The sequence below is a fragment of the Aphelocoma coerulescens genome, chromosome 2 (assembly GCF_041296385.1).
Source record: "Aphelocoma coerulescens isolate FSJ_1873_10779 chromosome 2, UR_Acoe_1.0, whole genome shotgun sequence".
Taxonomy (NCBI): domain Eukaryota; kingdom Metazoa; phylum Chordata; class Aves; order Passeriformes; family Corvidae; genus Aphelocoma; species Aphelocoma coerulescens.
The window spans coordinates 119,783,148-119,809,917 of NC_091015.1; the positions used below are offsets into that span (position 1 = coordinate 119,783,148).

The following is a 26,770-nucleotide window of genomic DNA, read 5'->3' on the forward strand; positions in this document are numbered from 1 at the left end:
AGACCACTGTATGTTTTGTTACATCACCCAGCTGTGTCTAGGTGTGGCTTTAGCTCTTGGTAGACTAAACTGTGGAAGTCGCGATGAACGTATGTAAAAGGTATCCAGAATTATTTCCGAGGAATACACTGTAGTGAAATTAATATCAAGATATAACCTCTAATTAGTAAGTGAGATTTCCAGATGTTCTTTAGATTCACACTACAGCGTTCTCATACTCAAATATTTTTCTGTGGTTTAGAAATCATATTCTACACCTTTGTAGATAGCCAGAGGAAATGTGTTTTGCTCTGAGGTTAGAGTCAAAATGATTGAATCATTACTACCAAAGTGTCTAAAGCACAGGGTTCAGATGAAATTTGTTCATCTCCATTCACTGCTATTTAATGCATTAAAAAACTTAAACAACATTATGAGCTTAGGAGAGCCTAGAGGGAAATGTACACCTTCACTGCTCCTTGGAAATGGACAACGTTTTCAAAATACACTTCTCGTAACATGTAAAACTTTCCACCAATGCTCACCAATTTTCTTCTTTCTGCTTGCTGTCCAGGAGTGCAGCATTGGATTTTATCGTGAGAATAAGGGATTATTTGCTGGACGCTGTGTGCCCTGCAACTGCAATGGAAATTCAAATAGATGTCAAGATGGTACTGGAAAATGTATTGTAAGTAATTAGTAACATTCAATAAATTAACGGGAGGAAAAGGAGAAAAAACCATTTATCTTACTGCAGTATGGACCATACTGTATTGTTAAATTCCAAGCAACTAAGGATAATCCTTGTATGCCTCATTAATAACAATTTTATCTTGTTAATGAGCATAATATGCATACACTTAAATGTACATTTAATGTAACTGTGGGTGATTGGAATAATTTGTGTCCTTGTCTTCATTTTTTCTTTCCCCTGTAATTTTTGTTAGCTCCTGGTACAAAAAAGTCACCAAACTTGTACATAAGGAAGTGTTTGTAGTTATTTATAATAAATATGGGTCTTATCCTGGCATCTGCAGTCCTGAGCTTTTTACAAATACTTATATGATGCTGACAAACAGCACATTCATGCATAGCATAGTCTTTGCAGAATCTCTTGTTTAAATCAGCTTCAGTGCATCTCCACTAATCATAGTGTACAGCTAGGTGGGTTAAAAAATATTGAATTCAATAAGATGAAATAAAAGTAATAGAAGTTAGATTAATTAGAAAATTTCAACTGTTTCAGATTTTGCTCCCTGGCACTCTGTATTAAACCCAAAGCAGCCCCATGGGAGTGGATCAGCCCTGAGTAATGGAAGTGTGACACTTGGCTGACTGTGCTTCTCCGGTTTATATCCATGATGCCTCTTTGAATAGTTTGTCTTGAAAAATTCCCCCTTAAAAACTTTTGACTAATTTTTCATGTGCTGTGTAAACAAGAACCTTGCCAACATCTTTCATGGTCTGTCTTTTCTGTTACTTCTTCCCTGTTCGCAGTGCATCCATTCTGCCTGCGGTGCATTCCTGTGCATTATGTCATCCTCCCCGACTTTGTTTCAACCAACCATGTTGCTTTAATGGAAACTATAAACCAATTCAGCACATTCTGGGAGATGACTTACAGGCTGCTGCTTTGGAGGGGCAGGACAGGCCGTGACAGGAAAGTGCTGCAGCACAGCAAGAAAGATCAGGAAGTTTCATTTCAGATTAGAATTATGAAAGCAAATTTTACTTTCACCTCATGAAGTATGTGATCTAGGTTTTCTTTATCCCGTCCTTCTCACAGCTGGATTAACTTTCAGATAGGTAGAGCTAAATCAGCCCTTGGTCCTGGGACAAGATTTAGGGCAAGCAAAGTCATCCAGAATAATGTGGTGAAAAATGAAAGCCCTGAGGGCCTTTATTTCCATCATGAACCTCTGCTTAACCAAGAGCAAGTCTCTCTCTAGAGGAGCCATGGGACAAAAACCTGACGTGGTGCAGAGAAGACAAGGAGGCTTCCCACTGCGGAGCCATCGAGTTCCACATCCAAAGTGCAAAGCTTGTTTGCTTGGTTTCCTGCTCCTCACCTGGAGCCCCAGACACAAGTACCTACATTTGTCCGTGTCTCTCCAGCGACAGCCTCCAGAGGAGGCTTTGTGAGGGAGGCTAAGCCAGGCTGGCTCCTTCCCCTGTGGCAGCAGCACAGCCCTCCCTGGCTTAGGCAGTTGCTCTCCCGCTGCTGCGTGCTGGTGGAAGGAGGGGAGCGCACTGCCGTGCTGCTGGAAGCAGGGGACAGTGGAGGGCAGGAGGAGGCTGGACCTGGTTCTCATGTGTAGGCAAAAGGCATCTCTCTGCCATTAATCAGGCTTTGTGTCCTCATGGTCCCTGCCCTTCCTCCCAGAAGGCACATTCCCTCAGCAGCAGCATGGTGCCAAGACTTGCTGATGCCACGGCATGTTGCTTCATGTCACATAGCCCCATGTGTTTGACGTAACCTCATTGGTTCTGCTGTGGTCCCGACACACTGTACTCTGACCTCCTTGTACCATATGGGTGCATGTGGAGTCTGCTGGAAGTTTTCCTTTAGGGTTTGCAATACTTGATGGTTTGGAGATGATGTGACTCCAGGGGTGTCTCTGACCCTGTAAAACTTGAAGGAGGACCCTTGAGGGAGTTGCTGCTCTGGCTTCATTGCACTGTGCCTAGGGAGCTCCATGAAGCTAGAGGAGCAGCATGGCGCATTTAGAGTGGCTTATATGTGAAATAGCTGAAATTTTCTTTGCAATTACAGAATTGCTTCAGCTTCTATAGAGAGAGTGAACAAAACAAAAAGGCGGGATATAAACTTGGGGGGTGGGAGGAGGTTGCTCAAAGATAAACCCAAAACATATATTTTAAATACATCTCTTTTACTCTTTCTGCAGTTGAATTTCTTATTCAGGGTTATAAAAATTGACAGTAGTTTTTCAGAAACAGTCTGAATTTTCCATTAGATTTTTGCAGGAACATATGCACCAGCTTTTATAGAGGCCGCATTTTAAAATGGTTTCTTTTGCAAACATAGTGCCTTTGTGATACTTGGTGTCAAATGGCTCATGTGGCAACTAGAGCTTCTCCTGTTCTCTCCCAGAACCTTTATCAGTGAGCCACAGATTTAATTCTTTAGCCAAAATGGAAACAAATTAGGTGTTACTACATGAGGGAAGAGCTGGTGGTTGAGGGAATCTGGTGTGAAGAAGTGTGAAGGAGAATGGAGTTTTTGAGAAGATGGGAAAGACAGAACTATTTCTCATTTGTAGGGGAGAACGCCCTCTTCTGCCAGTCATGGTATTAGGGTTTTCAGACATAGCCCTGAGCCATCAAGATCCCTGAAATGGAAGCACAGTTTGCTCAGTGACTGCTTCCAGCCAATTTCCTGCTTTCTTTTTTCCATCTTTTGCTTTGTTAGTAATCCTTCAGCTCTGTGGGACATTCAATCAGTCTGTTGCACAGAAGACAAACAGTTGCAGAACTTGGGAGTGTGAATGCCTCTTGAGTGTTGGTCATTTGGAATTTTTATTATGGCTGCTTACGTATTTTTATGATTCTTATGTATTTGAACAACTTCTATTTTAAATTAGCAATGCTTTAGGTAATGCAAAGGCAACTTCCTCATTCTATCTCCATAAAATATAAATGTATGACAATTAGCACTAGAATTAAGGATGTTTCTAAACCAAGATACAATTCTCAACAATTTTATCATGGAAAAAGTGGCTCAGATGCATCAGTTTCAGTTGTATTCTTAGCTTTTGCTTTCCATCATTTATTCCAGTTACTACAGAAAAATACAAGTAACACATACACTGGAGAAACTACATGAAACTCAATTCTGATCTGAATCTACGAAGAGAAACAATTTTTGTATTTATTTAATGAGATTTTTAAAGGAATTTATTTGGACTTGATTGCATGCTTTTAGATTGTATCTGCTTTCTAATTAGTGTTAAGATGCAAAATTTAAAGTTTTATATAGACGTAGTGATTTTTTAATTGTAATACCAGGACAGAGTGCATTAATGGAATGCTCCATTACTAACTATGCATCTGATTTTCTTTAAAAATATGTTGAATTCAACTTGTTTATCTGTTCCTTTTCCACAAGAGGGAGGAAGTTGTGCTTTCTGCAGTTAGAAAATTGACTGAAACTGCTCTATCCTGGTTGTGAAGGCAGTTTGGCAATAAAGGCTGGATTATGTGGAAGGAAAAGAACATATTCTCTGAGTAAATTAGCTGCATTTTTTAAATAACAGTAAAGCCATATTGAGTGATAAAGCACTGCTAACTGTCCTGCTTGTTTCCTTTTCAAGGACTGTCAGTACAATACTGCTGGGGAGAAATGTGAGCACTGTAAAGATGGTTATTTTGGAGATGCCACTCAGGGTTCCTGCCGGGAGTGCCCTTGCCCCTATACAAACAGGTACAGTAAAAGCTTGTAAGGAGAGTCAAGTAGGGGAGGGAAGAAGAAAAGGGGGGGAAAAAAAAGAGAGAGAAAAAAGCCCCCAAAGCTCAAACTCTGCTACCATAGGAATATAATGGTCTTTCTCACTGTTCTCATACTGAGAACTTGGTGGTCTGTCTCGCAGCATTGCCTTTTTTAATAAGCTGAGTATTCCAATCCTCATTCAGATCCTGAACTTCAGAGGCACACTGCTCATAGCCTTGAGGACCCCCAGGCAGTACTAGTGGGCTTATTTTCAAAACCACCAGCACTTCCTTCATAGTGAGAAATAGAGGATGAAGGTCTTTTCCCTTACACTGGGCATATCCAGAATCTTTCTTTTTTACTGGAATGTAAGATGTTTAACACCAGTTCTCTGGCTAGGTGATAAGAGACAACAATGAAACAAGCCTTTTATAGAAATTCAGAAAAATTAGTAAGATACAAAAATGATATAAAAACATTTAAGGTCTTAAGCACATATCTGGAACTCTGAAAGGGTATGGTTGCTTTTCCTGTGAAAGCTCTGTTTGAAGTGCAAACATACTGAGATGAAAAGTGAAAAAGTGAAACTTCCTTGGATCTAATAAGGTTGCCAGGCTTTTAAAATTGGGCAATAAATTGCATTTTAAATGCATGGTATATTTAGCCAGATTGTCATCATTGGTCAATTTTGAAACATGGTAAATAAAATCAAATTAAAAAAAACAGAAAACCAAAAAAAACCAAAACCAAACCCCTAAGCTATAAATTGCTAAAAGCACCACATAATATTTGCCAGGTGCATTAACACACACAAAGTAACCTTAAGTAAGAGATTTACACCATCATACAATAGACAGGTTCATCACTTATCAGAGAACTCTCTGATAGATCTGGTTTTGACAGCCTCTTCTGCAGGTGCTTGCCTGAGGCTGACTGAACATGTTTTTAGTCATTGTTTGCTTTCAGAGTTCTGCAATATCTAGGGAGACCACAAACCTGTGCAGTTTCATAACTCCAGATTGGGGTGGTGAATACCATTCCTGACATAGGAAATGCAACCCACCTGGCATTACTGGAGTTGACAGTTTTCCATCTAGTCAAATTCCAGCAATTCTTAGTGCAGACCTCTGTCTTTGATACACAGACTTGCTTTATCCAACTGTTCATAGATTAAAAATGAAAATAGCAAACATGGCCCTGCTTTACCTCCTGCCTTTTCCGTCACAAACATTGAACTTTGAATCTACACAAGTCTGCTTGAAAGAGCAAAGAAAAATATTCATTGTGTTAACTAGATCCTTGGATCCCAAAAATTGTGCACAACTCTACTTGGCCTTGGTTAAAAAAACCCTGAACATATTAGCTACATAAAAATATCCTCTAATGTTTTCATTCATTAAAAAGGAAAAAAATAAAAGCTGTACAAATATGAGGAAATGTTGTCTAGCACAGGCTATTTATTCTTGCCAACTAAGATAAAATAGCTACCCAGACTTTATTTTATGACATCACTATTAAGGTTTACTTTAGGTATTCCTTTTGGTAGTGAACTATTATACTCAGTCCACAGGGCCAGGAAATGATAATTTTTTTAGTCTAAGGAAATAATTGACACAAAAAAATAGGAAACTTCAAAGAATTAGTCACAGTAAATTATCTAGAGGCAATTAAATTAGCTGAGAAGTAATTTGGTGGTGTAAAAACTTTTTAATCTGAAAGTCATTAAACTGAACCTCTAGAGTGTAAAACCTATTTGATCATATGCTCACAATAATATTTTTGCTTCTTCTTAAAGATTTGCAACTGGTTGCGTGGCAAATGGTGAAGAAATCCAGTGTCTCTGCAAAGAAGGCTATACAGGAGCTCGTTGTGAACGGTGAGCAACCTGCTTCTCAAAACCAGGAGACACAATTAAAGGAGGGATGTCTGTGTTGGGACAGACACATACAGACAGGCACCTATGCATAGTATGTGCATGTACCTAAGGAGTAGCTATTTATATGAGCAACTGCTAAAGAGTGTTGCTGTAGTGCAATTCCAGTCACAAACCCAGTGCTCCCTGGAGAAATGAAAGCAATTCTCCACAGACTACTGGCTGCACCATCTTTACCAAAAAGAGGTGTCTGCCTCTTTGCCTAAGTGCCCTATGTCTTGCCTTATCCTGCACCCTGGTAATAATGACTCCCTCTTATTTCACTCCTTTCCAAGTTAAAAACATTTTCCCACTTCCTCCAGTGTACACAATGGTACCTCGCTGGTCTTATCCAACAGGAGCTACGTAACATTTAGCACCATACCTTTCATCCCATATCATTCTGATATGCTCCACAGTCAGAGCTTACACACACCAGGCTGAAGCCATCGCTGTTGCTGGAACATTGCAGCAGTTTGGCAAGTCAAGAGAGGAACAGCATGGCAGTTTCAGGCAGCCAGAGGAACCAATTTCATTGAGTTGGAAATTCAGAGAGACCTGAAGTGTAATGGAGTGCTGTTGTCTGGTTTGGAAATGTGAGGCCAGTAAGTCATGGTGTCTCATCTGACCATAGAACCTACAGCAGGACATAGTCTTATCCTTCAAGACTGGTGCCTTTGACCCTGGTTAATCTGTGGGTTATAGATATTTTCTCTTCCAGATTTAGCTGTACCTCAGCTGCTCATCATGGCCCTTTGATTCTGCATTACCACCCTAATAGGTCTTACCACAGAGTGGTTTCTAGAAATATTAGCTATCCAGTCTGAACAATGTATTTTACCTTTAAAATATTTAGAGATCAGTCACACAGACTGCTTTGCTGGCAGGAGGCAAGAGGGGGTATCACACAGCAGAAGGGTGATGATGTACTCAGTGCCATTGCTGAAATCTTACCTGTGCATGCAGTGTGATCCTCCTTAATACGTGTTTTCGGTGGGATGACAGACCAGAATGGTATGATGTGCTTGGTTAAGCCTTGTCAATTTTCTATGTATGTATGTATCTGTGTATCTGTGTGCATTGTTTCTTTTTCAGATTAAGTGAATTATTCCTACAAGAGCACTGTGGGAGTTCTTTTATTTTTAGAAAAAAATTCTGCAGCGCTCACAAAGATATTTTTAGCATAGTGCAGAGGGATACTGTAAACCAAAAATATATTTCTTCTGTTTAAGTCAAGACATGAACTCAGAAGTTCTTGAAAGTTTCTTTGGGAGAATAACTGAGTTTTTATCTCAAGAGAAATTATATTTCACAAAGTTAGCTTCAACTATTTAATAAAAATTACTTGTATTTCTTTATCTAGCTGTGCTCCTGGATATTTTGGCAATCCACAAAAACACGGAGGCTACTGTCAGAAATGTAACTGTAATAATAATGGGCAGCTGGCTAGCTGTGACCACCTGACTGGAGGTATGTGAGGGCCTGTGAACAGGGAAGGGAGCATTGTTTTCTCTTTGGGAAGCAAAGAAGGAAGGTACTTGGATAAACTGAACTGAAGGAAAGATCTAGACTTACAAGAAATGTAGATAATTTTTTACGAAATATAAGATTTCCCAAAACATAACACCACAGTGATAGAAGGGTTGTCCTGAGTCATTAGGTTTACCCTTCTAAACTGTTTTATCCTGTATTTCCCTTCATAAATACTGCCAACTTTATTTTGGTTTTCTTTCATAGCAGTGTTTTTAAATATGTCATGGTTTCTCTGCTGACATGGTTAAATCATATCATGCCAGTCTGTTATGGATTTAGGAAACTGAGCATCCTCAATATGCCTTTTTAAAATGTATTTGGCACAGTTTAGTGAAATCTTCAGAGTCTGCATCGGGCACTGTACCTTCTTAGGTATCCAAGCTGACTGCATTTACAGTGGAAGTTAGAACCTGACTCAGGAGGCTCTTCTATAAATCCTGCTACACATTGCTCTGCTAGCTAAGACATGCATGATTTCCCAGAATCAGTCACATGTGTACTTCACTACTTGTAAGCTCTTATGTAATGCCATGGGCATATGTTTGCTTTATCTATTAGAATTCTGAAGTAAAGGGCCTGATGTCACATTCTTCAGAGTGTCTTTACCTTGATTCACCTTGGTCCCTTGGGATACTCTTTTATATTCAGAAACACAGGCCACTGCTCCTGAAATGTCCTTGATTCTCCCATATTTTCATTACCAATAAAAATTCACTTTTCCTTCCCTGTAGACAGATTTTCTTCCTCATATGCTAGTGAAGTTTCCAACTAATAACTCCAAATATTTCCCTACTCTTCATTTCTCTGCACTGCTGTTCATACTGCAGTCTAGTAACTGCAAGGAACCCACTGTCTTTCCTTGGCCACAGAAATTAGAAAAACAGCAAGTGATGTGAACTGCTGTTGGCAGCTGGTGCAATTTTTCAATAGCTTGTTCTCATCTCACGTTTCACCATTGGAGTAATACATTTCTATATTATACCTTGTATGGAACAGATCCAAGCAGTGTTTGATGTTTTATCATTCCTTTATTTTTGAAGCAAGAGTTTGCTAGGACAAACAAATCCGTAGGGCAATATTCAACAAGCCAGTTTGGTTTCCTCCAGCCATCCTGATCAGCCGTCTCTTTCTGTGCAGTAGGAATAAACCCCTCTGTGATTATTGGCACAACATGTTCTAGCAGGTTCCTTTTGCATGATGTTGGGCACTTGGCCAGCACTTCACCATTTCCTGGCTGATATTGTTGGTGCACAAGCTGTAATAATAGTTTTATTTAATTGGTGCTTCACAGTGACAGCTGAAATGTGTCTGGTGTTAGCTGAATTACGCAACAGCAGAACTGCACGGATGTTTGAATTTCGGAGAAATTTCCTTCATTCTCTTAAAAATACATTCTTTGTGACTTGTCTCCTTTTGGCGGCAGGGATCACTACCAATCCCGTTCAACCTCCTGATGACTTAATGTGCAAGTGCTAAAGGAAATGGCACAGCTTGGCAGTTTGTTCCAGGCTGTTTCATGCTGCTGTTAAAGATCAGGTCCAATTTTATCACTGTATCCTCTCACAAGTTGCAAGCTGTTGTTGACTCTTTGACAGCAGCAGCCTATACTGAGTGCATCTTTTTCCTTCAGAGGAAAAGATACAGAATCGTTAAGGTTGGACAAGACTTCCACGATCATCAAGTTCAATCTTTGACCAAGATGCACAGCCCTTTTCATTTTCAAGAGGAGATGAGAGCTTGGCAGTGGGACCAAGTCTGTAGAAGGAACATGGGCGCCAAGATGGGGAGATTCCTGTCCTATATGATGGCATTTTTAGGAGCCAGTTCCTTTCCTATCTCCTAGAAGTTAGGATCCCAGGATGTTACTCCACATGCACCTGGAGACTGTTAAGCTTCTTACAGCAGGGTTTGTAAAAAAACAAAAGAGTGCCTTGGACAGGAAGTCACTTGTGCTGGCTTGTTGGAAAATCTGAGGGCAGTGTTTGTTACATACCACCTGCGTCTGTGGTCCGAGCTGCGAGCCTCATCTTACGTACAGTGCCTCCATCTGTGCACACACTGTGGATTTCTCTTAAGCTTGATTAATACCTTAATCTTGCAAGCTGTGGCAGGCATGAAGGAAGGTCATAAATATTTCTCAGTTTCTTGTGGGTAAGACATTCTTTGGGGAATCAGAACCTGTGGTTTGAACCTGGATACTAAAGTAGATAAAGATGTTTGAACTTATGTCCTGGGTAAAGTGCTTTAACGATATAAGCTTGTCTCCAATCCTGGTGGTGTTATTCTAGGCAAATTCTAGCAATACATTTGGCAGACTTGGTGTGAGAGGGTCTCCTGCTGCTACCCAAGTAGCATATATTGTGGGATTACAATAGGTTTCTTTTGAGGGATGGAAAAGGCGTTGCTTTCAGCAAGGCATAAATGGGAGTTGAATATTTTGGCATGCTTAAGCCTTCTGAGCATTTCAGCTCATTCACAGTGGATATGGATTTATGAAAGGGCACCATCATATTTTAATGGCTGCCAAACATGAAAAGTGAGGGAAAAAATTCAGTAATATTTCTATAAGAAGACTTTGGTTACTAATGATAACCTTGTGATTTCAGAATGTTTCAATAATGAACCAAAAGATGTGGATCCCAATGAAGATTGTGACTGTAAGTAATAAAATAGATCTGCAGTTGGATTACTTTCAGCTGGCTCTGAATACATACTGGTGACTCTTTTAAGGGTGACAGAGTTTAATAAAGGACTGAGGTATCCTGTAATGAATGTTTTGAAAGCAAACATTAAACCAAATACTTGGAAAAATTATTAAAGAGGTGCTCATCTAGTCAGATGTAAATGGAACCTCCTCCTTACTTCTGACTTGGGTCACTTTCCTTTATGCTGCAGGCTTTGTTGTTGCCTTTGTTCTTCAGGCAACACCAGGTGACAAGCTTCAAAGCTTTTCGTTTACATGTCACTTATTAATGTGCTCAGCGAAATGTTCTCTGTGTTAAATATCAAGGATATGTATTGATTTCCATTGCTCTCTCCAGCTTGTGATAGCTGTGTGATTACACTGCTGAAGGATTTGAGCACAATAGGTGATGAGCTTCAGCTCATCAAGTCTCAGCTGCAAAGTGTCCATGCAAGTACCCACACCCTGGAGCAGATGAGAGACCTGGAAACACGCATCAAGGACTTAAAGGTAGGCATACAGAAACAGAAAGGAGATTTCAGATTGAGTGGATAGGCAATGAACTCAGAAACTTCTGCCATAGTTTTGTCAGTTTTGTCAGGAGACGTACATCAACCCTGGATTCCAAATACCAGATGCTGGAAGCACTGGGCTTCACCTGTTAGAAAGCAGCTGTGGTTCCCATGTCATGCTCTGAAACAGAATCAATATCTCTGCTTTTTGTGAGGCCTGCTCACCTTGGAAGTTAAATCTCAGAGGTTTCTCCCTAGCTATGTCTTTTTCAAGCACTTCATGTCTCTGCATTACTGAAACCCCCCAACATTCCAGTTGCCATTACCAAAATTGATTCTAAAAAAATGTTCTTTGGTTGGAATAGTGGTTGCTATACTCACAGATAAAAACCTCAGGTTTTGGGAAGGAATTGGTCATTTTTCTTATCAGTAATTCTGCTTTTATTTACCTTGGATAAAGATTTAATCCAGTGAATTTTTTACTTTTTCTCTGCTGTGCAATGAGTGATGCATTAGATTATTTTTTTCCTTTCTTTTCAGGTCTTATTGAACAACTACCGTTCTGTTGTCCATAATCAAGGTTCAAAGGTAGACGAATTGGAGACAGAATTCATTAAACTAGATCGTGATTTAAATGCTCTCCAGGAAAAGGTGACTTACCAAATCTATTTAAAAATTCACATCTCCTGACTATGTATTAGCATGCTGTATCCAGATACTTTCAATCTAATAATTTTTTTTCCTTGCTAGGCTGAAATGAACTACAAAGCAGCTGAGAGATTATTTAACAATTTTGGCCAAACTCAGCAGAAAGGAAAGGATTTGGTTTCACAAATACAAATAGTGGTCAACAATATACAAGGTAAAAAATAATTTCTAGCTCATGTTTTTATTTAGAGCGTCCTTTCAGTTTATTTACAATATTCTTAATTAAGCATAAGAGGTTTTCCTAGAAAACAACTTCATAAATCAGAATTTAGTTATAGCTGTAGAATTCACTCTTCCTATTAGAAATCTAATATATAATGTTAGTTTGGGACCCCATGTTCCCTATGAAGTGGAAGGGGACAGAGAAGCTTCACTACAGGGACATTTTGAGCAACAAATTTGACTATCCTGACTCAAGTCTAACTTTGTTCTGGGTTGTTACCATAGGCTCTTTAAAGTTAGAAGTTTAAAATTATTGCTGTGAACTTGGTCATTTGGGACAAATTCCAAGGCCAGTGCTGTCTTACTATCCCTGGTTGTGTGACATGGGATACTTTTCGTCCTAATAAAATTAATGCAAAATGGATTTGCTTCATTAAGGAAAAAATAAGACATGCCTATTGCTGAATTTGTTAATGAAGCAGATCCATCTCAGAAAAGTGGTTGGCCCCATCATTTGAGCTTTTTGAATCGGTCTAAGCACATCCTCTTTTTAACTTTGACAGTGTTTTTTTTCAGTGCTCTTGGAACAGATAGCTGGTACAAATGGAGAAGGTAACAACCTGCCCCTGGGAGGTGCCTCTGAAGAACTGGCCGAAGCTCATCGCATGATGGCAGAGATGCGGAACCGCAACTTCAGCCAACTTCAGGCTGAGGCAGAGAAGGAGAGAGCGGAAGCTCAGCAGTGTGAGTGCTTGTTCTCTCAGCTTCTGACTTTCTAGAAAGATCAGTCTTAAATCTGAAGCATTATTGATTGGGTTGGAGTGGAGCGAGGGGCTTTTTGCAGTGTATCTCTGAGATGTGTAGCTGTTGTTAGTCAACAGGAAAGTGGTAGTTCTGGAGGGGATTTAAAGGCATTTTTAGTTGTTATAGATGAAAATGGGTTGAGCTGGGGAAGAAACCCAGTAGATTCTCTTTTTGTAACTAGATCAAGCTCAGTAAAATAAAGATGTAGCCAATCCTTATACACCTATGCAATACTTCTGTGTATTGTAAGAGATGGGCAGTGGTACATAGAGTTATTTTAGAGGAATTGCATGTTTAATTTAACAACAGATTTTTGAGAAGCCGCTAGAGTAGTCCAAGGACCAGATCATACAAGGACAAGGAGGTTCAGGAGCTCTAGTTGCACTAGTTGTACTTCCTGTCATGTTCTCTGCATGTGTTTGGGATTGGGACATTCAGAAACTTGATTCCAGACAGCAGAGACATCAAGAAAAGGCTTATCTCCTAACCAGAGGCATAGTAGAGGAATATGAAGGACCATATGAGTGACAGTCAATTTCCATCAACCTTGAACGTTGATATCTACCTCTGAGTGACTCTTCTGTATCCTATTTTGTCGGCAGTGAAGTGGACATGCTTAAGAGTGTGGTTAATTTGACATCTTTTGTGTTCCTATGTTCTTTGAAATTAAATGTGCCCGTATCTCTCCACTGATTACAGAGGAGGCTTTGATAACCAGCACAGTTGTAGATGTCTACATTGTAGATGAAATTGTTGATGAAATTATGTTATTTCCGTATAAAAAAAACCCTAGTATTTTCTGATCAGCCTCATCGTTACTTAATTTAGAGAACATTTATCTGTGCTCTGTGTCTTCAGCCGCAAACTAGTGAGCAGATTTGATCCAGTGAGATGTTGAATAGTACCTTTGCTATAGCAGCACTGGAATTAGCACTGCAGAAGATGCTCAGTTCACACAAGTACATCTTCAGAATCCTAAATGTCAAGCCCTTTTTAACTAAGTTCGTTCTGGTTCCCTTCTTTTCTGAACAAAACTTTTCTTTCTGGTCCTGATACTGCAGTACTGGCACGTGTTAAGAATGAACTACAAAAGTACCACCAAGAAAATAATGGGCTTATTAAAGCTGTGAGGGATGCACTGAATGAATATGAATCCAAAATCACTGACCTTCGTGAAGCTCTGAATGATGCAATGGGACAAACCAAGGAGGCTGCAGGCTTAAACAGAAACAATACAGTTCTGTTAGAAGACATTAAGGTAATGTTTGGGTTCAGGAGAAAAAAGTTAAACCTCAGAAGATAAGAAGTGGTTTTGGTTGCTGCTTTTGACCTCACAAAGCCAAGCAGCACTAATCCTTTAGACTTTCTTCAGGATCTCTTTCCATCATCTGCTGTGTGTGTGGACAGGTATGAATGTAGTGTATTATAAAAAAAAAAGCCCTAGGGTATATTACCGTGTCCTGCAGCCATAGGGAGGAGGAGAGAAGATCCAGCAGGCAGGAATTGTGCAGCAAGATTGATTTATTTAATTATTTTACAAACTCTTTTATAGACTTTTTTCTTCATAGTCTAATTGGACAAGGATCAGCCACCCTTTGGGGTGATTGGCTAAAATCCTAAAACATCCATTGTCAAAATATTTTTCTGCTATACCATAAACAAGACTTCTCAAGGTTGCAGGTGTTTGGTTGTTTACAGAGCTCTGCTGCCTCTTCTGTGAGAGGGAAAAGTCTCTCATGGACTTAGAAAATAGCAAGAAAATCCTTTCTAACAGCATTTTTGTATCCACAGTAGTGTACTGCTGCTTATGGCCTCTTTGTGTGACCAGAACAGCATGACCAAGACACAGCTCTGATGAGAGCAGGGAAGGAATGATGAGAGCAGAAAAGTGCTCTTCTTACCACTTCTCTTCAGCTGCCACTAGTGTTTTTGTTTCCTTTTCTAGACCAAATTCCTGATGCTGATGTAATTTTCATAGTAAATTCTTTAAAGTATTTAGCTTTAACAACCATGAAAGATAGGAGCAAAAATGTGTGCAATACTGTTAAATTATTTGGGATTAATGTTCTTCAGAACAGATTCTGAGGTCTCATCAGGACAAGGACAAGCTGTTATTACTGAGCAGTGTTTGATTTTTAGAGCTGGTAAAATAGTACAAGGAATAAGTGCTGCAGGACACATTCTTCTAATGGTGGTTTTGCTGGAATGCATCACTGGTTTAGCACACACATGTCCATATTTTAAGAAAAAAATGTGACTGTACCTTTGGTAGATCCTACTGCCAGCTAGATTAGGTTTGGGTTTGTTGTTTTGTTTTTTTTTATTTTTTTTAATTATGGTTTCAAGGTAAGGTTTTTCCTGCCCCTTTTCTTAACTCAATCACATGTTGTTCAACTTTTCATTTTTCCTCAGAAACGTATTGAGGAGATAAAGGTGGAACAGAATGGTGTCTTGAATATTCTGAGCTCTGCCCGATCTTCCCTGACAGAAGCCAAGAGTCTACTTGGATTATTGCAAGAGAGCAAAGAGGTAAAAAGTTAACCACCTTAAGAGAGGGTTAAAAACCCCAATATCTTGTTGGAGATGAGGCTTATCTGAGCCAGTCAAGAAAGAAAGGATCTCATGGCCCATCCTGGATGCAAAAGGAGCCTTCCTGCACAGGTTTCTGTAAGAGAAGCTTGTTGAGGGTTGTGATGTGTCTGAGGAAGACACTGAGCTGCAGATATCAGAATTTGGGATAACATATGTGAGAAGTACCATAAGCAATTGTGCTATTTTTGTATTTCTTTCTGGCTAATTGCTTTTAGCCACTGTCAGAGGCAAGATACTAGGCTAGAAGGGTCTTTGATCTGACTCAGCTTTTATGTAATGGGTCTGGAATGACTGCCAGTTGTTTCCAGTAACCTGCAGAGAAAGTTGGAAGGGAATGTTTTTCCCTTTGGTCTCCTCAAGTGCAAGGTATGCGTAACACTGAAGTAGACATGGACAAAATCAAATATGTACAAATAAAAATAAAATTATATCCTTTTTAAACTGTAGGAATATGAAAGCCTGGCTGCTCAGCTGGATGGTGCAAGGAAGGATATGAATGAAAAAGTGGCAAATCTCTCCTCAGCAAGCAAAGAACCACTGGTGGTGAGGGCCGAGGAACACGCCAAATCTTTGCAAGATTTAGCAAAGCAACTGGAAGAGTATGTTGCCATTTCTGTAAATGAGTCATTTTTGTGCAGAGCATCCGTAGGTGTAATGGTCTGTCTGTAACTTCACTTCCTTTTATAACCATTTGCAAAGCTAGAGAGAAATTAAGTTGGTCTCTTTCTGCTTCTTCACAATGTACTGAAGTTTTCTTTTTCTCCAAAAACCAGATCTTCCCATATTTTTCCTGATTTTTTTTACCCCCAGAAGCGTGAACTCCCGTATTACCATTTCATAGTACGGTACTAACACTTCATTAACATCTTACTAACAAGAGAAAATCCTCATGTACAGAGTGGGAGGATGTTTAGCATATTTTTTTGGTAGTGTTATTTCAGGTACTCGTACTTTTATGCTTTTATGATATCAAAGAATTGAGGCAAATAATTGGAATAAATACTGTCTTGGCAGTCTTCAAGCACACCTGCTTAGCAGTATGGAGGAAAAGACCTCCTTTAGTTTTCTCATCCTTCAAGGAATCTTCGAGAAAGGCAAAAATACGATAAACTTGATAGGAATCAAGTATTTCTCTCTCCATTATTTGTACTTTACATTGGAATTATGAGAGAGGTTTTGGAAGCCTTCTGTGGTACATCAGAACAAAATGAAAAAAAAAAAAGGTGAAATCCTGATTTATTTTTGCCTGTGCATATTGTTTGCTTTTTGTCATTACACCAACTAGAAAGTCTCAAAAAGTTAATTCCAAAATACCTAACTTGGCGGGAAAATTATTGATTAAAACCCCATATTTTCATTACTTTTTTTGTTAGTTTTCAGTGTGATTTTTTTCAATTAAGAAGGCACTGTTCGCACAAATACAAGCCAGCTCATACTAGACAATTGAATAGTTCACAGGGAGCGGATAGAAGAGATTTTGTCTATTTCTGATTCCAGAGCTGCTGTGCTGGTTCTTGGGGAAAACACAAAAGGTCTTGTAGTTGCTCCATCTTGTGCTTTATCAGGGTGCTGGAGCAGCCAGAGATGATGTGAAATCTACAGTTCTCTGAATTCCTCTTAACTGAATTGTATTTGGAGGGTTGTGATTGAGGTGCCTTATTGTTGACCATGTGCTTTGGTGAATTCTTTCCATCTTAATCACTTCAAGGCTGCTTTGGAGTACCACAGCTTTTCCACATGCCTAAACATTCTGTCTTCTGAAGAGTCTTTCCATGTTGGGTCTGGCTCCAAGTTTGATATTTTTGCAGCATGAAGTTACAGATCTAATTGAAAAACATCTTCTGTATTGGTGCTACTTAGAAAATAGTGAGTTCAGATCTGTTTGGAATACATCTCGCAGCCTTGGAAGAAGGCTGCATTTTTCACCCTGTTTCCCACAGGATAAAGAACAGTGCCAGGAAGGATGAGCTGGTAGGCTGTGCTGTGGAAGCTTCTACTGCCTATGACAATATCATTGGTGCCATCAAGGCAGCAGAGGAGGCAGCCAACAAAGCTGGGAAAGCAGCTGACTCAGCTTTATCGGTAAGTGTCAGTAAGTGGCCAGATGATGGTAAAGTTGTTACAACCGGATTTTTATTTTCTTTAACTATCGCAGTGGCCCCAAAATCAAGCACCTGCGTGTCTTGGCATGCTTTATTTTTCTGTGACCTTTATATGAGTTGCTATTCTGCATGTTGATGAATTAGTCTTGGCTTGGCACTAACCACACCAATTACTGCCTTTCTTTTGGGACTGCCCACATGAATATTGACTGTTGCTTTCAGTGCAAAATAAAGAGATTGTACAAGGCAACCCTGGTAATCACTGCAGGTGATTTTACTCTTTTACTCTGCACTACTAACACCCACAAGCTCTTCAGCAGAGTTACAACATCTAACAAGTGTGTGCTAGTAATTTCCTCCTAATGCCCTAAAATCCATCTGAAGTTTGCTAAAGACCAAGGCTGTAGTATGCTTAAATTACCCTTGATAGTTGTTGCTAAAGGTGATGTTCTTCATATGAGATCTCTGCCCGTGTAGAGTTGGGCGTTCTTTAAATTGGATTGGGCTCTCTCTTTTAAAATTTTAATGTAATTATCAAGCAATCTTACAGTACCATGCTTCTATTATCAGACTGTGAAGAGAGAAGACCTATCAGGAAAAGCTGCAAGGTTAAAAACTGAGAGCAGTACACTCATGGATCAAGCACAGGAGACTAAAAGGACATTGCAAGGTACTAAGAAAGAAAGTGGTACTAGAAATGTTGACACAGCATGAGAAGCTTTCATTGAACCATAAATTGTCACATCTCAGCAAAGCCCTGCAGCATTTCTTTAATGAAAAGAAGCTAGTTCCATTACAGTGGGACATTTTGTGATGGTTATTTCCAATGGCAGAAAGGCGAGAAAGTAGATCTCCTGCTTCTGCTATGCTCTATACCTTTGCAGTACTCCTGTCCAGCAAATCCTTTGCCTTGTACTTGTTTTGCAGTGGACTCAATGCTCAGTGGCAGCATGAGCTGTGTAAGAGTGTAGACAAGCACTGCAACGCCACCTGTCCAATAGAAAGTTGATATTTTTGTTTAAAATTCACATGGGGCTTTCACTGTTTTGCAGCTCTTGGTCCAAACCTCGAGGACCTAAAGCAAAGACTTGATGTCACTGATAGAAAGAAGAATACACTGCAAACTGATCTTCTCTCTGCTCAAAACAATCTCAAGGGGATAAACAGAGGTTTGTTCCTTAGTGATCCCTTCTGGCCTGCCCCTTTCATCTGTTACTGTAAGAATCTGCATGTTCATTTCTGTGTGTTTCAGGTGACATCAACAGCATCATCACCAGTGCAAGGAGCATGGCAGAAAATGCCAACTCTGTCACGGATAGTGTGTTGGGTGAACTGGCCCCAATTAAAGCAGAAGTGGAAAAAATTAAGAGTAACTATGAAAGCACACAGAGTTCCAGCTTCAATAAAGCACTGATAGAGGCAAACAATTCAGGTATTGCAGGTGCTTCAAATGACTGTTAGGTGAACATGGCCAGTTTTGCAGCAGAAGCTTTAGTCATTCAAAAGTCAGGCATGTACCATAAAGTAAGTATTGTGAGCTTCCTTTATTGCCCATAGAAAGGGACAGGCACAGCAGAAAGTGACTCAGGCCATCCTGTGGCATGTGTTAAAAGCTGATGCCATGACTGGTCTCTAAAGACTTGGAGGCCAGTGGCAAGCAGGGTACCCTAGGGTTCTGTACAGGGTCCAATCCTGTTTAACATCTACGTTAATGATCTGGATGATGAGGCTGAGCGTGCCCTCAGCATGTTTGCTCCTGACACTGAACTGGGAGGAGTGGCTGATACACCAGAGGGTCGTGCTGCCATCCAGACAAACCTCAACAGGCTCTGGAAATAGACTGCCAGGAACCTCATGAAGTCCAACAAGGAGAAGTCCTGCACCTGAGGAGAAATAAGTCCATGAACCAGTATAGGCTGAGTGGGTGGCCAAGGTGGAAAAAAACTTCGTAGAAAAGGACCTAGGGGTCCTGGTGGGCACCAAGTTGAAGATGTGCCAGCAATGTGCCCTTGGGGTAAAAGGCTGAAACACAGGAGGTTCCCTCTGAACATGACAAAACACTTATTTTACTGTGAGGGTGACTGAGCACTGGCATAGGTTGCCCAGAGAGGTTGTGTAGTCTCCGTCCTTGGGAATATTCAGAAGCTGCCTAGACACAATTCTGGCTCTAGGTGGCCCTGCTTGAACACGGGGATTGGACGTTATCACCTCCAGAGGTTCCTTCCAACTTCAGCTGCTCTGTGATTATGTGATTTTCTACTACATTGGCTAGAGAAGGGCCCTAGACAATTACCTTAGGCTACATGTCTGTTAGCTGAAATGAAGTGAAAAGGATTGCACAGAGTCTGTGCTGAATACAAAATAAGGGACAATCACATTCACAAACAACTTCATTTTACATCTTTTCAGCAGTTTTATCTGATAAAGTCAAGTAAGAGGAAAACATTTTAAATAATATAAGTACAAGAGCTAGTCCTGCATGGTATTGCAGGGCTATAAATCATCCTTGAAGTTATGAGACTGGTTTATAAGTCATATTTAGAAGAACAAAAGGTCTGGATTTCATTTTATTTGCCTTCTGCATCATAGGGATGAAGTCTGCAAATACATTCAGGGTGTGGTGTTTTTGTTTTGGCTTTGGCTTTTTGCAGTCACAGGAGATGAGGAATTGTTTCCTGTTATAATGGAAGTTGAAATTCTCATCATATTTTCTTTTCTCCTGAAATAAACCTGGCCAGATAATGTAAGACTCACTACTAAAATAGTTCTGACTAGCAACCTTGACACAGGAGTATAATTCGTGCCCTACTCAGTCAGGCCAGCAGTCTGCCTATGCCAGTATTTACTCTCTGATGGTGGCAGCAGGAGATGCTACTCAGGCAATGCACATAAGCCTGAATCCTGTCTTCTGTACTTTATCCTCATTCTCCCCTAGCATCCACAGCCACTGAATAATAATGTTAGAGACCACACTGCTGTTCTACTTAATATTTTTTTCTGGGCCTTTATCTAAAACATTTTTGGAAGTACTGATTCTGATTGCTTCTGCAAATACCTTTGGCCACAAATTGCAAGAGTACAATAACATCTGTATAAACTGCTACTTTTAGTGAGAGCTCCCTAATATTGTAGGACCAGTCAAAACTGTTCTGTCATTACCCTGCCCTCTGCTTTCCTGATAATTGTGTAGCGATACCGTATTTTTGCATCTTGCCTTCCTCCTCCTTTATAACATCAATGATTTGTTTTTTCTTTCATTGCAGTAAACAGTTTGACAAACCAACTTCCAGATCTGTTCAGCAAGATCAAAAGTATCAACCAGCAGCTGATGCCAATAAGCAACATCTCTGAGAACATCAATCGCATAAGAGAGCTGATTCAGCAGGCAAGAGATGCGGCAAATAAGGTCTGTCCTGAGCATTGCAATCATGCTTGACCTGTTTGGATACACAACAGTACTTTCGTTCTTCTTTCTCTTTCTAAATCATTTTATTTAATGATGTGTGATGTGTGTGAAAGACCAGACATAAATTTAATTCAACGGCACTGCCCAGCAATTGAAGTAACTGTGATGATGGGAAGCATAATAATTAGTACATAAAAATGACAGGATGCAGTAGCATCCTGCTACATCTTTCTCCCATTAGTTTTTTTTTCCCAGGGCATCTCTGTAATACTTATTTGTTCAGCAGCCTCTTGCCTTCCAAGGTACATTGTGGTGGCTTTGGCAGCAGGGACAGAGTTGGCTCAGCAGCTTAGAGACAGGGCTCTCCACCCATGCGTGGCCAGTTGAAAGCTGATACTGCCAAAAAAGTTGTGTGGCCCTGTGCTCTCATTACTCCAGCTGCTCCAAGATGTTAGAAGCTTATTACTAGCACCTTATTATACTGCCCTTTATCATTTAAGCAACTGCTGTAGTTGCTGGTGATAGTGTGGTGTCAGGTCCCTAAGAAGCATCCCTGAGATCACCACAAATAGCATAGAGTTACAGAGAATAAGAGGAATCAGTGATCATGGTGTATTTAGCTGTAATAGGACATGTCTTTATAATATCAGAGGTGTGTTGTAATTCCCAGCAGACAGTCAAGTCCAGCTAAGTGAGGCATCAGGATGTGTTTGTAGACATCTAAATAATTCACAGACTTGCTCTTTAGAGCTGCAGGGCACATCCTTCCCTGTCCGGGTATTGAAGATAGCAGATACTTGACAGAGGCACAGTAAGGGTTGATTAATAGATGTCTGGAATAAAAAAGTGCTGTGTTAAGTATTGATAATACAGACTTCTGTGTTATCCAGTCTGCTTCCTAATTATTTTGTTTGGTAGGATCAGAGTCCAGATCTGTGGTAACTGATGGCTGAAACATGACTAGGATGTGTAACAGGTTACTTTGCAATTAAACACACCAGTGAAATAGGAGTAGTAGCAATAGTTAATTGTAACATGCTGAACTTTGATTTTCTTAACAGGTTTCTATTCCTATGAGGTTCAATGGCAGCTCTGGTGTAGAGGTTCGACCTCCGAGCAACCTTGAAGATCTGAAAGGCTATACTTCACTTTCCTTGTTTATCCAAAGACCTAAGCAAAGACCAGACATCCAACAGAGGGAAAATAGGTTTGTCCTGTACCTGGGTGATAAAGACGTAGGTATATTTTGATATTTAATCTGATTTTTAGACTAGACACCATGTTTTGAGAAAAGGATGGGAAGTGATCTGTTCTGACTGAAGTTTGTAGCTACTGTTGGCCTATTTGTTTACAATTGCCTTTAAGTGGTGGTAAAAGTGTTTTGTTCATTCCTTCCCTGGCAAAGTAACTAACAAGTGGCTGAGCCTTGTCCTTTGATGCTTTGCTATTTTGCTCCTTTGGAAGTTACTTCTTTGTCATGGATACCATCACACAGTCTTATCAGAACTGTCAGTTTCTGCAGCAGTCAGCACAAACTCAGCCCAACTCCTGCCTTAGAGCTTTGACTCTTTTCACAATATAAGTCACTCTGAGTTTCTCTGTTGGTTAAAAAAAAAATGCAATCATTTCAGTTTTAAAATTCAGCCCCTCAGCTCTTCATTTTTTTGTTTTCTGAATATGCAGAATAATGCAGACCTGCTTGTGCATTCAGGTTTGCTCAATCACCATCAAACAATTTTAAAATTTCCTGCATGCGATTCCTAGTCTTGTTATTTGACAGCAGCTGTACCTGTAGTGAGCCTCATGCCTACACAGAAAGCTGTTAAGAGGTATTTGTTCTACACTGGATTTTATATTTTTACCCCTGAATAACTAGCTGGGACATCCATTGAAAGCATTTTAATCGTTACTTCTGAAATATAGTACCTTGAAGAAACAAAATGTGATTTTTTGGGGAAAATGACTTCTCCAAGTCACCTCAGTAGGAACCATTGTCCATCACTGCGTAGTGTTGTGAACATCTTTTTTATTTCACAGATGTTGAGTCTGATTCTGAGTAAAGGTGTCATGTTTTCGTTGCTTTAGCTGGGAGATGTTACAAGTGACAAAAATATTTTAGATACTATTGTTACAAAAATAAAAAGCCACTCATGACTTTTCAATTAGTTTATAACTATATTAATTGAATCAGTGCAACATATAGGATTACAATTTTTTCTTCCCAGAACTTATAAACTTAATTCTCATCATTAGGTGGGTGGATTTCTTATGACTCATGCACAGCATGTTGATGTCTCTGAGGAAGTAACTGCGGTATTTTACCTTCATTAAAATTAATGATTTATTAATTATTATTTGCTTTGCTACTTTCAGGCCTCCAAGGACTACATTGGTATGGCTGTGAAAGAGGGTTACCTTACTTGTGTCTATAACCTGGGAGGTGGCGATGGAGAAGTAAGAGTGCAGTCATTGCTGACTGAGAGCAAAACTGAGGAAGCTGTTATGGATCAAGTTACGTTTGAAAGGTATAAGATCCACGGTGCACCAGAGTCTTCTCAAAAACCTGCTAATAACATCTTTTATTAGTGTGATGTGATATTCTGCCTGTCTGTTTTGGTTTTAGGATTTACCAGTATGCGAAGCTGAAGTACATCAAAGCCGCAACCTCAGTTTCTCCAGATTATGAAAGCCCTAGGAGTGCAAGCAGTGGAGACAGTGACATGCTCCTAAATCTTGATCCCAGCAGTGTTGTCTTTTATGTTGGAGGATACCCAACAGATTTTAGGGTACAAAGAGCTTCTTAGTGTTTTAAAAAGATTTGGTGTTAATAATCCCATTTTTCTTATGAGTAAAGATTGCAACTAGAAGTCTTTCAAAAACATGTGTAAAAGTTTATCTATGTCAGTAGGAATAGATGGGATGCAAGAAGATGCTACTTCCTACAGAATCTGCCTGGCCTGTAGAATGCTAGAGCTCAAAGAAGGGAGCATGCTGATACTTCACTTGCCGAGGAAAACATGAAACCTGTGCAGCCCTGCTACGTACTGTTCCCAATCCATATGACTCTATTTTAAATTGTGCTGCAGTACACCTAGGGTGGTATCAGACAGTTTGGATATTACATACAAGCATATAATATTTTTTTATATATGTAGAATGTCATATTCTTAATAATAATAATATTAATAATCTTAATATTACTTGCAGTAAGTCTTAGCAGATAACAATGAAAAATTTTGTTAGCTAATTTTGATGAAATGGTTTTAATAACACTGTTTTGCAGCCTCCACGTAATCTCAACTATCCTCATTATGAAGGCTGCATTGAATTACACAGCCTAAATGAGCGTATTGTCAGCCTTTACAACTTCAAGAGGACTTTTAATCTCAACACCACTGAAGTGCAACCCTGCAGAAGGTATGATATGAGCACAGAAGTGTTTCACAGTTCTGTGATTTTATCGTTATGAATTCTTGCCTTTTCACATCCAGAAGAATAACCACTGTAGCTAAACTGGTGATTTTTTTCCAACTCTTGGTCATTATTATATTTCTTAGAGAAAATCCTCAGTAATGACATGATTCACATCTATGGCAATCTCAATCTGTTTAAATTTAAGTGTTATAAAATCCAGACACAATTTGTGGACTAATGTGTTCAGCTACTTTATAAAGTAAATATTACAATAAGTTTAAAAACGTCTGTCATTAATGATTTCCTCTCTAAAGACCATATGTGAGTCTGACAGAAGCCAGTAGAAGGCTTTCTCTCTGCTTGGGTTAGATCAGAATTTGGCCCTATACCAAATGGTTTAACTTTTTAATCTTTTTTAAAATTATAATGGCAGTAAGTACATGTGGTAGAAGTTCTTGCTCTCATATATTCACACCTGTGACATTGAATTATTACAGGTATAAAGAAGAGACTGACCAAAGATATTTCGAGGGCACTGGTTATGCCAGTGTCACAGTGAGACAAGGAAGTGCTGAACAAGAACGGTATGAGCAGACAATTGAGACGACTGCAGATGAAGGCATCGTGTTTTTTGCAGCAAATGGGGTAATGTGTGGAATGCTTCTGTCTGTTTTTTGGTTGGAGAACATCTTAAAAATCTTATTAAAGAACATGTTAGATTTAGTAATAACTGTAAGGAAATGTCTTAGAAGTGTTATTTCCGTCTATGTGGAAAATTAGTAGATTCTGCTGTATGTGTAATGTCATATGGTTTAGTCTTAGGTAGTTGTGCAAGAAACAGGGAGTTGGACTTACAGGTCCCTCCAGCTTGAGATAGTCTATGATTCACAATGGTTGGTGAATAATTACTTTGTCAGGGCTGAGTAAAAATCATTCTAAGATTCTAAGATTCTAAGTTTAGGCCATGCAGAGAATTCAGAACTGGGAGGGGGGGCAGGAAAGGAGAAAGGCAATTGGAATCAAACCAATGCTGGAATATTGAAATCCTCCAAAATTGGAAGTGCACTCTTCCCAAATCTAGATATGTGTGGAAACAGAGTAAGAAAGAATATAGGAAGTGACATGATGACTATTACCCGCAAAGATGCTCAAAACCACAGTGCTGCTACTTATCTAGTAATCTTGTAGGTGTATTTGCAATCACTGGGACATACTCTGGATAATTTTTCATTGCTGTAAAAAGTCAGTAAACATTTGAAATGACACAAAGTCCTTTAGAGATTTAAAGAATACCTGGAGCTGATAGCAGATCTGTTTATATTAGTTTAAAGTAATTATGATGGATTAATAATAAAAGTTTTAGTCTGCCTTGTGTTATCCTTTCCCTGAAAAGCTTTCTTGAAGCAACTAGATGGCTTCATTAAAATTATTCATATGAAAGTGAAATATATATCTGAAATTGTGGCAGTTTAATTGTGGTGGTGTTTTTTTTTTATTGCAGGATCAGTTCATCAGTGTGCTCATTAAAAATGGTCGTACAGTTTTTAGATACAAACTTGACTCTGAAACTCCAAAAGAAGTAGAAGCCAAAAAAACTGTAAATGATGGAACATATCAACAAGTATGTAATTTTAAAGAATCAAGGGATCATTATTTGTAAAAATACACATTAACTGAAACTGTCCTGTTGTAAAGTTTAGTTGTGGAGTTTTTCTTTTGTGTGAGGAAATAAGGCACTGGGGATTAGTTTGGACATGTGAAAATTAATCTTTCTCTTGTCCTGTTTTAATGTGAATAGTTCAGTTTTAACAGTGAAACCACCAAAGGAAAAAACTTTGTCAGAGCAGTGCTTTACATAAAGATAGCTGTGTACATTGCAATTATTTGCATTAGTTTCATGCTTAGATTAGTGTTTTCACCACCTAAGGGTTTATTTTTTCAGGGTGGGCTGATCTTTATAGAGATAACTCTTCGGCAGTCTTTGTTGTTGGCTTGTCTCCTTAGCTTCAGTCCAGCTCTTTTGTAGCAGTACCAGAGTGAAATCATAAATATATTGTTAAAAACCTTTGATTTCCTTGTTGGTTAGTTCTCCCTTTTCCCCTTAATATATTTCCAACTAAATAGTGTAAGCTGCAGGGTCTGCTGCAAGGAATCTTTATGCTCTACTGGGTCAAGTTACCTTCAGCCAGCTGACTGACTTAGTTTTTGTGTCAGGCAGCAGCTTCTGAATCTTCAGCTGCAAATACAAGACAATATCTGAATCTTAGCTGAAGTGTGTCTTTAGGGCAATCTTTCAGATGAAAATAAAACCTCACCTTGTATTTGGTAGTTGAACATCTTCCTTAGGTATTTGGCTTTGACTAAATTCCCAAAGATTGCGAAGTACCTTTGAACTACCGCAGTTATCCTTGATTTAAGTCACTAGTAAACAAGAGGAGGGGGGAAAAAACCACTGTGTCCTGCTCTGGGGGTACTTTTAATCAGCTGAATGACTTTTGTTTCTTCCAAGTGAAATG

At 39.4% G+C, this 26,770-nt stretch overlaps 1 protein-coding gene across 1 annotated transcript in view; it reads left to right on the forward strand.

The window, feature by feature from the left end:
- The window catches only part of LAMA3 (laminin subunit alpha 3), a 110,244-nt gene that overhangs the window by 73,778 nt on the left and 9,696 nt on the right, over positions 1-26,770 (forward strand). Inside the window, exons 39-61 of the mRNA XM_069004624.1 lie at positions 554-667; positions 4,311-4,420; positions 6,222-6,302; positions 7,702-7,808; positions 10,478-10,528; positions 10,913-11,064; positions 11,607-11,717; positions 11,817-11,928; positions 12,513-12,680; positions 13,802-13,998; positions 15,153-15,269; positions 15,780-15,931; positions 17,273-17,414; positions 18,005-18,104; positions 18,487-18,603; positions 18,687-18,866; positions 20,698-20,840; positions 21,902-22,075; positions 23,214-23,365; positions 23,464-23,626; positions 24,124-24,257; positions 24,752-24,899; positions 25,756-25,875. Of these exons, the coding sequence (XP_068860725.1) occupies positions 554-667; positions 4,311-4,420; positions 6,222-6,302; positions 7,702-7,808; positions 10,478-10,528; positions 10,913-11,064; positions 11,607-11,717; positions 11,817-11,928; positions 12,513-12,680; positions 13,802-13,998; positions 15,153-15,269; positions 15,780-15,931; positions 17,273-17,414; positions 18,005-18,104; positions 18,487-18,603; positions 18,687-18,866; positions 20,698-20,840; positions 21,902-22,075; positions 23,214-23,365; positions 23,464-23,626; positions 24,124-24,257; positions 24,752-24,899; positions 25,756-25,875 (3,045 nt within the window). The remainder of the gene's footprint in view (positions 1-553; positions 668-4,310; positions 4,421-6,221; positions 6,303-7,701; positions 7,809-10,477; positions 10,529-10,912; positions 11,065-11,606; positions 11,718-11,816; positions 11,929-12,512; positions 12,681-13,801; positions 13,999-15,152; positions 15,270-15,779; positions 15,932-17,272; positions 17,415-18,004; positions 18,105-18,486; positions 18,604-18,686; positions 18,867-20,697; positions 20,841-21,901; positions 22,076-23,213; positions 23,366-23,463; positions 23,627-24,123; positions 24,258-24,751; positions 24,900-25,755; positions 25,876-26,770) is intronic.